Raw genomic sequence first — 10,571 nt, 5'->3', positions numbered from 1 at the left:
GAACTGCTGACCCTGCAGTTAGCAGTCCAGTGCTTATCCTACAGTGCCACATCAGAGTAAACCTTGTTGTTTGTTGTGTGCCATCGAATCGGTTCCGACTCATAGCAACCCTGTATAGTGTTTCCGAGGAGCCCCTGATGAGTTTAGGTCAGGGGAGCAAAAAAGTAAACTAACTATATTTTCCTTTTCTTTGTCCTCCTTCGTCCCCTCAAGTTAAACAATGGCAGAGACGGGTCTGTTAGAGGCTGGAGCCTCTGCAGCCTCCACAGCTGCAGCGCTGGAGAACTTACAGGTGGAGGCCAGCTGCTCCGTGTGCCTCGAGTACCTGAAGGAGCCCGTCATCATTGAGTGTGGGCATAACTTCTGCAAAGCTTGTATTACTCGCTGGTGGGAGGACCTGGAGAGGGACTTCCCTTGTCCTGTGTGTCGAAAGACGTCCCGCTATCCCAGTCTCCGACCTAATCGGCAACTAGGCAGCATGGTGGAAATTGCCAAGCAGCTCCAGGCCGTCAAGAGGAAGATCCGGGACGAGAGCCTCTGCCCCCAGCACCATGAGGCCCTTAGCCTCTTCTGCTATGAGGACCAGGAGCCTGTGTGTTTGATATGTGCAATTTCCCACACGCACCGGGTCCACACCGTTGTGCCGCTGGATGATGCCACAGAGGAGTACAAGGTGGGGAACCAGATGCATGATACCAACGTGGGGAAAGAGGGCAGAACAGCGATGAAGGGACACTCCCTGGGTAGAAGATTATAAATTCCTTGAGGGTCCTCACTCTGAAATCCTCTCAGAGCTAGCCACACTGAGGCCACGCAGTACTCCAGCTCAATTCAATCATCCTCAAGTACGAAGAGCAGTGGTGTAGCGTGTCCACATATTCTCTCTTGACTTCATCAACACATATGAGTCTTATGTGTGATTATTTATATGTGAAACCTTAGAATGTGTTATGTTTTTCATAAACTAATGAAATAACATGGAGAAGATGTAACTTAGGAAGAGCTGAAACAGTGGTTGTTAGCATCTTCCCTGTTGTTATTATTAAATGCTATCAATTCAGTTCAACTCATAGTGACCCTATAGAGGGTTTCCTGAGAGCAGTTGGTGGATTTGAACTACTGACCTTGTGGTTTGCAGTCCAATGCTGATCCTGTAGCACCATACCAGCAGTCCCTAGATATTGAAAAATATAGTATCTGGTTTAACATTCTACTGGGACACAGGATAGATATTTTGATTATTGAAAACTAGAGATTTCAATATCATGTTGTCACGTAATTATGTTCAAAAAGAGAGTTGAAGTAATTTACAGCATAAGCAGACAAGACCTCATTGCATTTAGAGGTGGTTAGAGTTGAAGGGGTGGCGCTACAGGATACAAAGCACTGGACTGCAAGGTCAATTTCAATCTCATGGTGGTAGTTCAAATCCACCAACCACTCCTTGGAAACCCTACACAAGGTTGCTATGAGTCGGAACCGACTCGACAGCACCTAACATTAAGAGTTGGAGGGAAGTACAAGTTTGAAGAAGGGTATCAGGGTGCAGAGGTTACTTTGACAGTAAGAGACCGTTAAGTAAGAGGATGGACAGGTTCAGGGAAAGACACAGAGCTGGTGCCTGTTGAACAGCTGTGAGATTCAGTGAGAAGAAAGTTGGGTCAGCGGAGATAACTTGGACAGGCTGATGACGAGAGAAGGAGGGATCAGTAAAAATTTGACACCACAAATGACAAGTATGGAAGAGATACGGACCAAGAGGTGAGATGGGTAGTAAGCAAACAACCAGGTTGACCACTGAATGAAGCATGTGTCAGCCAAGCCCGTTATTACCTTTCCCTCTTCCTCTCCACCCCTCAGGAAAAGTTGCAGAAGTGCCTGGACCCCCTGGAGCAGAAGCTGCAGGATATCACCCGCTGCAAGTCCTCAGAGGAGAAGAAGCCTGGAGAGCTCAAGGTAGAGGCAAGCGGTTTCATTTGGACTGCTCTGCTCTGCAGGGAAGTAAGCACACACTAGAGAATCCACCATGGAACCCTAGTAGATTACTAGCTAGACTGCTAACTGCAAGGTCAGTAGTTTGAATCTACCAGTCGCTCCAAGGGAAAAAGAGGAGCCTTTCTACTCCTGTAAAGATTTACAGTGTCTAAAACCGTATACAGAATTGCTGTGAGTTGGAACCGACACAGTGGCACACAACCACCAATTCTGATTCACTAGGAAAATGCGACAGATCTGGGGAGGGCGGGCTTCAAAAAGTTTGTGGAAAAATTCCATTCTTTTCATTCTTTTTTCAATGAACTTTTTGAAGTCCTCTTGTATTCTCTCAAAATTGGTGATATTTTATAAGGTTTGTCGTTAAACATTGTACTTTAATAACTGTCATGAGTTAAGCATTGAGGGGAAGGATATGAGAGGTGAAGGACAGACCGAACGTCTTGGCAGCTAGCAAATTGAGGGAATTCCTACTAGTTCATCTCATTTTTCTTTGTAAAGCAGGAAGGGAAGCTCTTTGTCAGTATGTAGGGACAGGAGTTTCCTAGAGGGATTGGGGAGAGGAGCATTTATAAGATTCACTGGGGAGAAAGGGAGAAGGAACTGCCCAGTGACATTAGGACCAGGTTTTCATGACTCAAGTAAGTTCAAGTATTCTAACTAATGGTTCATTCCTAGAATGCTCTTTCCCTCCTTACTTGTAGCATCCTATCTATTCTCCAGGTCTCTGGATAAAGCCACTTCATTATAGCTTTTTCTGACTCTTCAGCAATGGCCTCTCTTCATTTTCATACTATTGTGAATCTTTCATAGCATCATATTCATGCTAGATCCTGGTGTGGCACTGTGGGCTAATGTGCTAGACTGCAAAGTCAGTTTCAGCCACAGTGTTGGCGATTCAAGGTCACCAGCTGTTCCTTGGAAACCCTATACGGGGTCACTGTAGGGTCAGAACCAACTTGATAGCCGTAAATCTTTACAGAAGTGGAGTGTCACATATGTCTCCCACAGAGTTGTCTGGTTGGTTGAAACCATCAACCTTTGTTAATAGTGTATCACTTTAACAACTGTACCTCCAAGGTTTCTATAACAATGATTTGTTGTTAAGTGCCATCAAATTAGTTCCAATTTGTAGCCCTATATAGGGTTTCTGCAGAGAGGCTAGTGGGTTTGAACTGCTGACTGTGACCAACAATCTAGTGCTTTTCCTACAACGCCACACCAGGACTCCATAGCAACGATAGCAGCTAATAGTTATTGCATCCTGTTTATTATTACTTCATTGGGTGCAAATTCTGAGTTTTATATTAGGTCTCAGATTCTGCTGAGGTTGCAGTTCTAAGAGTTCAGGCAAAGTGGGACTTAGAGAACTTACAAGACAAAAGAGAAGGAGGTCCTGAAGCTCATCTTTGGCAAAGGTAAACAAGTACTCTTATCCCCTACTTTTTACAGAGGAGGAAACTGAAACTTAGACAAGTATCTAATCCAAAATCAAACAACCAGTATATGGCTAAACCAGACATACTAGTGAATAAGCAAGTATTTATTTAACTGGTATAGGCCAAACTGTATTAGGCACTGGGGATAGTGATGAGCTGACAGTCAAGTTGAGAAAATTGAGAATGAAATAACATCATGAAAAGCAGTTTCAAGTTTATAATTATGGAGTATAGAGATTTGACCTAAGTAGAGGATCCCTGAGAAATAATGAAGTTTTGGAGTTGACACTTAGGGATCACTGGAAATTTAGCATAGGTCTTTAAATAGTACAAGCAATATATTGTCTTGTTTTTTAATGAATCACCACATTTCAACAGACGCAAGTATTATTGCATCAGTTAATTTTATATAAAAGCTGGACCATGAATAAGGAAGACCAGAGAAGAATCAATGCATTCAAATTATGGTGTTAGTGAAGAATATTGAATATGCAATAGACTGCCAGAGAAACAAACAAATCTGTTTTGGAAAAAGAATGCTCTTTTGAAGTGCGGATGATGAGACTTCCTCTCAAGTACTTTGGAAGTGTTATCAAAAGGGACTAGTCCCTGGTAATACAGAGGGTCAGTAAGATGGATTGCCACTGGCTTCAACAATGGGCTCAAGCAGGAAAGATTGTGAGAATGGCACAGGACTGGGCAGTGTTTCATTCTGCTGTACATAGGTTTGCTATGAATCATAACCAACTAGACATACCTAACAACAGCAGCTGGTGGCACAGTGGCTAAAGCACTTGGCTGCCAACCAACAAGTGAGCCGTTTGCAACACCAGCCGCTCCTACTGAGTCAGAATCAACTAGAGCATTAAAGTTTACTGGTTTCAAGGAAACATGTTTGCAATTTTAAACAATTTAACAAATCCTGAAACCTTTTCTTGTGGTGGGAACTGCCAGTTCTCTGAAGTGACTTGAAATTATTTAAGACACTCAGCCCTGAAATCTGTACATATATTTTATAAAAATCTATTACTGAACTCTTACTGATTCCTTTCCAGTTGCTTCTCAGACTTTTATCACATAGATAGATGTCTTACAATATACAAACATTGACTATCTTATCTCTAACTTTTCTGTTTGCATTTTGCTTTTGTTGACAGATTGCACTAGCCGAAACTTTGTTGTTGTTAAGTGCCATCGGGTCTGTTCCTGTATAGGGTTTCTGAGGAGCGGCTGGTGAATTTAAACTGCTGACTTTGCAGTTTAAACCAACCTTGCAGTCCAGGGCATTATCACATAGCACTATACCAGGACTGGAACTTTAGAGATGGGCAGTAGCAAAGAGACATAGCTATCTCTGAAATATCTTAATGTACAGGTCATCATATTATTGAGTCCCAAGGTCTTCAGTACATTTTATTAAAACATAAAGAATTAAACGTTTTAAATCTCAGTGGTTCTCACACTATTACTTCATCAATAAAGGGTAATATTAGGGGTGGAGCCATTCTTTACAGAAGGAAATTCCAAGAGAAAAACACATGTGCTATTAAACTATTTATAAACTATTTGGAAGTCTGTCAATTCACACACACGGTGAGTGGAGGGAAGGCTCCCTCACGTCCACTGACCCTGCTGATAACGACATCATCCCTCTGTCCTCAGAGACTGGTGGAGAGCCGCCGACAGCAGATCTTAAGGGAGTTTGAGGAGCTTCATAGGCGGCTGAATGAAGAGCAGCAGATGTTGCTGTCACGACTGGAGGAGGAGGAACAGGACGTTCTGCAGCGACTCCGAGAAAATGCTGCTTACCTCGGGGACAAGCGCCGGGACCTGGCCCATTTGGCTGCTGAGGTGGAGGCCAAGTGCTTACAATCGGGCTTCGAGATGCTTAAGGTTCGACCTTTGCCCCTGCGTGACCCCTCGGGTCGAGCACAAACAATATAGCTTTGCATGGGCCATTCCAGTGGCCCTGGATGCTCACCCTTCTGCTCTGTTCTTTTAAACCTGTTTTTTCCCAACATGCTCAAAGGATCCTTTTCTACTGAAAGGCTTCTCTGACTTCTCCCAACCCCTTCTAATCATTTCTGTTCTTATGTCTTATCAACAAGTTTGTGCTTAATTTATACCAAAGAAAAACTTAACTATTTTGAAAGTCCAGTCTGAATTAGTGAAAAAGTATGCAATAAAAGTTTTGTAAACGGACTTCCATTACTTTTAAGATCTGGAACTTGATTAATCTAGTGCTAAAAGGGAAAGAAAAAAAAACATAGTTTAGAGGATACTTAGAATTATGTGTGATAATATATTATTTTTGATATGGAAATGATACCTCTAAAATATTTGAAAGAATGTTTTTTAAGCAATTGAACAGTATTGAAACAGACTTTAGGAAACATATTTAAGATGAAAGTACCAGCATTTGAATCCATGAGACTTTATTGTACATTTGTGTGCATGCTATGTATTGCTTGGTATTTATTCATGTGTCCTTTCATGTATGTGTGCTCTGCCTACCACATTAAACTGGGAGATCTTGCAGCGGGGCAGAGATTTGTCTTCTTTATGTTCTAAACCTGAAGTAATCTCTTATCAGGGGTTGACACACAGTTATCAATGTATTTATTTACCAATACCAGAGGGGGATTCCAAACAACAGAAAATTGTGACTCATTCCTGTGCCACCAGTTGGAATTGTCTCCTGAACCTCAAAGGAACTGAACTATGTGATTAGTACCCAGTGGGGCAGAGTAAAGAGCAGACACACAATCCCTGTCCCTTGCAACGAGCTCCCAGTGTCAGTGAGGAACAAACACACCAGAAACCATTTAGAAGTGATGTAAATTACCAAGCTTCATGACGACCAATGTGGAAAGTTGATGACCAAAGCTTCATGATGACCAAAGGGATTGGGTTGGGAGAGATGCACTTGGGCCCCTCTGGTGCTCTTCCCCTTGGATGGTGACTCTTAATTTTTTCTTTTGCTTTTTTTTTGGTTCCGGACTTTTTTGGGGGGGGTTTATTTTTTTGTTTCGGGCCCTTTGATTCTTGGGCCCATTCTTGTTTTTTTTTTTCTTTCCTTTTGGGTTTTCAAAGTTCCCTTGGAAAGTTGGTTGTTTTCTTTTTTTTTTTTGGTTGGTTTGGGCTTTGTTTTGGGTTTTGGGGTTGCGTTGGGTTTGGGGGGTTAGTTTTGGGAGGTTTTGCGTTTTTTGGTTAGGTTTTGGAGTTGTTTTCTTTGCCCCTTGAACCCGTTTGGGGGGCAATTCTTTGGGCCTTTTTTGTTGGGGGGCTTATTATTTTGGAGGCGGTTTTTTTTTTTTGTTTTGGGTTTTTTTTTTTAGTTGCGTTTGGTTCGTTTCCCCTTCCCGGCACCCTTTTTTCGGTTTTCCAGGGGGCGGTTGTTGATTTTGACTGGGCACCTTTTTGTTTCTTCCATTCTTTTTGTTCCATTTTTTTTTCCCCCGTTGCCCCACCGGTTTTTTTTAACAGGATGGAAGGAGGAGGAAGGTATCAGAAGAAGGGGAGGATGTTTTATCATTATTCACGAAATTGGAAAACACCTCTGGAAAGTTCTGAGTCTCGTTCGCAAGGTTAGACTCTGTCCAGGGGACTTATATGGTTCCCCATAGATTGGTAAAAGAAAAGAGTAGGCAAGTGTTTATCTTCAGGGAATGGTGATAAAGTGGGAAGAGGGAAACTGTTTCTCACTGAAGATGACAACATCTGAATACTTAGTTAGGTGACTGGAACTTCTCCCTGACCCTACCCTGTCTTCCCCTATCTCCCTACCCTCCTAGATGTGAAAAAATGAAGACCATGGAGGTGACTTCTGTATCCATACAGCTGGAGAAGAACTTCAGCAATTTCCCTCGACAGTACTTTGCCCTGAGGAAGATCCTTAAGCAACTAATTGGTGAGTTGTTCCCCAAAGAAAACTAACAGAGGAATCAGCAAAGGACAGAAACTCCTTAGGTCTTAACCTCATCTGGGCTTCAGTTACCCCTGTCACTTTCCAGAGTCACACTCACCCAGTCCTTTACCTGGCTTTCAGTGTCACTGTTAGCTAAGCCAGAGAGACCAAGTGAGAGGAAGCCTTAGGCATCTTCTGCTCTTATGCCTGGAGAGCTTCCATAATTTGCCCAAGTCATCAGGAGAGTGACCACATAGTATCTAACCTGAAACACTGTTAAGACTGAAAGGGATCCCATGTAAACTATCACATAATTCACAATAAAACATTTAAAAAAAAAGGAATGAAAGGGAGTGCATGAATATTTATGCCGAGAAAAGAGGCGTACTGCAGGCGCAGGATCACTTTGTCCCTAAACCATACTGTTGCCTGGCTCTGTATCCTTCTAGCACATCCCATTCTTTTTGGCCCTTGACTGTGACGAGTTAGTCTCCACACAGTGAGGTAGAGGATGTCAAAGGGGGACGTTTAGAGGACTAGGCTGGAAGCTGGACCACCTACCCTTACAGAGTCAGATCTCTGACATTAGGGTCAAGTTGAAAAGTGAAACCATTGTTCCCTCCCCTCTTGGGCAGTGACATCCTGGATTGAGGAAGCAAACCAAACCATGTGTTCTGGGGACCTTTTAAAGAAGAGAGTTTAGTTAAGGCAGGCTGGAAGAGTGAGGCAGGGGCGATTAGCTATTCCCGTTCTTATCTAGCTCCCCACTCTGGCTTCTCCCGCCAGCGGACGTGACCCTGGACCCTGAGACTGCACATCCTAACCTAGTTCTGTCAGAAGATCGTAAGAGTGTCAAGTTTGTGGAGACAAGACTTCGGGATCTCCCTGACACACCACGGCGCTTCACCTTCTACCCTTGCGTCCTGGCTGCTGAGGGTTTCACCTCCGGTCGACACTACTGGGAGGTGGAGGTGGGCGACAAGACCCACTGGGCAGTGGGTGTGTGCCGGGACTCCGTGAGCCGAAAGGGCGAGCTAACCCCACTCCCTGAGACTGGCTACTGGCGGGTACGGCTGTGGAATGGGGACAAATATGTGGCCACCACCACACCTTTTACCCCTTTGCACATCAAGGTGAAACCCAAGCGGGTTGGCATATTCCTAGACTATGAGGCTGGTACGCTGTCTTTTTACAACGTCACAGACCGCTCTCATATCTACACCTTCACTGACACTTTCACTGAGAAACTTTGGCCCCTCTTCTACCCAGGCATCCGGGCTGGTCGGAAGAATGCTGCTCCACTTACAATTAGGCCCCCAACAGATTGGGAGTGATAGTCAGGAGGGGACATGGAAATAATCGGGTAAGGCAGGGTTGAGTGGTGGGCCTTCCATCCTGTGTCCTGATGAAGCATCTTCCTGTCTGCCTGGATCCAGTCTTGAATCGTCCAGGAGAAGCACCTTGGTTTGTAGGATGGTTTGTGTGGAGGAGAGGACTGGGCTGGGATGAGAGCACAACCGTGTCCCCCTCCTGACTTTCGAGCTGAGGAGCTAGTACGCAGGGGATTGCCTCCCCTAATTCCATCAGAGTTCTGTTGCACAAGGACAGGCTGACAAGAAAAGAGGGGCTTTTCCAGAAACTATCAATAAAGGAGACTCTGTCTTCCTCAAGCTGGAGAGAGAAAAAGAAACCCTTATGTGCATCCTTTTGGGTATTCCTTGATCCAGAACAGTCTTATTTCCTGAGGAAGATCACTGAGATCTGTATACCTCCAGGTTAAATAAAGATGAATGACAGCTGTTCTCATGGTTCTAGAAGTTGGTGAGTATTTCTAGGACAGAGATTAGGCATTCATAAGGTTAAGGAAAGGGAGTTTCTTTGTCTTCTATTTCCAGGTTAAGGTTATCATTATGAGTATTATTGGCGAGAAGTAGGCATGTGCTAGAGGAATCAGGGTAAAGAATAGGGGTTAGAACAGGAGAACCTAGGTCTCTGCCCAGTCTTGCAGCAAAGCTGATTTATTGCCTGCCTTCTTGTAGTAGGTTGTCTTCAAGTTGATACCTCACTCCTCTCCAGAAAAGAGATTAAAGGAATTCTGCAGACATGTCTACCCTTTCACTGCTTTCCCAAAAGAACTTGGAAGGGAGAGGGTACAGTATTAAAGAGAGTGGATTTCTATCCAAGGCCCTGACCTCAACAATAGTTACTCTTCTTGTCAGCCTGTTACCTTGCTGAGGTGTCCACACCAGAAAGGAAGAAAGGTAATGTCTTTCTCACCCTGAGGACGTGTAGAAAAAGATGGTTTGGGTAGGGACGGCCAGATAAGCAACTCGCTTTCACCTACATGCACCTGGTCTGGAATGTGTGTTCAGAAGAGCCAGTCGTTGGCTTGTTTGTTGCTGTTCCTCACCCTTTGCCATTCACCTTTTCAGAGAACACACATTATTTTAATAGGCCAAAATAAACATGCTGCAGGGTACATATGTTACCAGAAAAGGTAACTGATGCCTGCCAAACCAAACTAAAATAACTTGGATTACCTCTACTTGAGTAGTCAAGAGTTGACAGAAGATTGGGACAAGAGACTACTATTTACTGAGGGCATTTCAGCTCCTCCTCTCACCTCAACAGGACTTTGTCCAAACTCTTCTCCTTTAACCTTTGTGCCTTGACTGGTTCTTTGTGGCAAGAAGCTTTGGTTGGTTGAAACAATATGGAACAAAGGAACTACTGAAGTGATCTGTGTTGTGTGGTAATTTGTCAGTGGCTGGTGTTACTATCTGTAGGAATCACTGGGGTGTCAAAATTGCATGTTCCTGGGTCTGTCTCACAATGAATGATCAGGGTTTGAGGGGGTGCTTAGACATGTGCATTTTAAACACACTCCTCTTGGCTGCCTCTGGTCCTGTCATTCTGACCTAAAATTCAGTCCTGGAAGATGTTTCAACCATTTTCTTTCTTGAAGCTGGAGAACTGATTGTAGTACCAGCCTGGCAGGGGTCTGAGGGAAGATACACCTTAACATCTGACATGCTGCCTTCCTCCTATCTCATGGTTCATATCCATTCTGCTATTTTCATACTTCTGTCCTCAGGAACTTTAGTCATTAGCCATGAAGAGGAATTACTAGGATGCCAATCAGCAAGTGGAAGACATAAAGAAATGTCAGAAGTAAGGGTGTAAAAAGTGTCTACAAGAAGAGCGGAGTGTCGATTTTAGAAGTTCGGGATGTT

General features: G+C 43.8%; 1 protein-coding gene across 1 annotated transcript; it reads left to right on the top strand.

The window, feature by feature from the left end:
- The first annotated feature begins 220 nt into the window (after positions 1–220).
- Positions 221–8,672, top strand: LOC102825965 (E3 ubiquitin-protein ligase TRIM39-like). The gene is made up of 5 exons (XM_006875687.1): positions 221–673; positions 1,861–1,956; positions 5,094–5,341; positions 7,226–7,341; positions 8,125–8,672. Exons 1-5 carry the CDS (start codon positions 221–223, stop codon positions 8,670–8,672), a joined length of 1,461 nt encoding a protein of 486 aa, XP_006875749.1.
- The last annotated feature ends 1,899 nt before the right edge of the window (positions 8,673–10,571 follow it).

Source organism: Chrysochloris asiatica, unplaced genomic scaffold (genome assembly GCF_000296735.1).
Source record: "Chrysochloris asiatica unplaced genomic scaffold, ChrAsi1.0 scaffold00333, whole genome shotgun sequence".
Taxonomy (NCBI): Eukaryota; Metazoa; Chordata; class Mammalia; order Afrosoricida; family Chrysochloridae; genus Chrysochloris; species Chrysochloris asiatica.
This window is presented reverse-complemented; position numbering and strand designations above follow the sequence as displayed.

Coding starts and splice junctions, on each gene's coding strand:
- LOC102825965 (XM_006875687.1), top strand. CDS start 221: ATGGCAGAGACGGGTCTGTTAGAGGCTGGAGCCTCTGCAGCCTCCACA. Junction 1,957..5,093: donor AGAAGCCTGGAGAGCTCAAG/GTAGAGGCAAGC, acceptor CTCTGTCCTCAG/AGACTGGTGGAGAGCCGCCG. Junction 5,342..7,225: donor AAGGTTCGACCTTTGCCCCT/GCGTGACCCCTC, acceptor CTACCCTCCTAG/ATGTGAAAAAATGAAGACCA.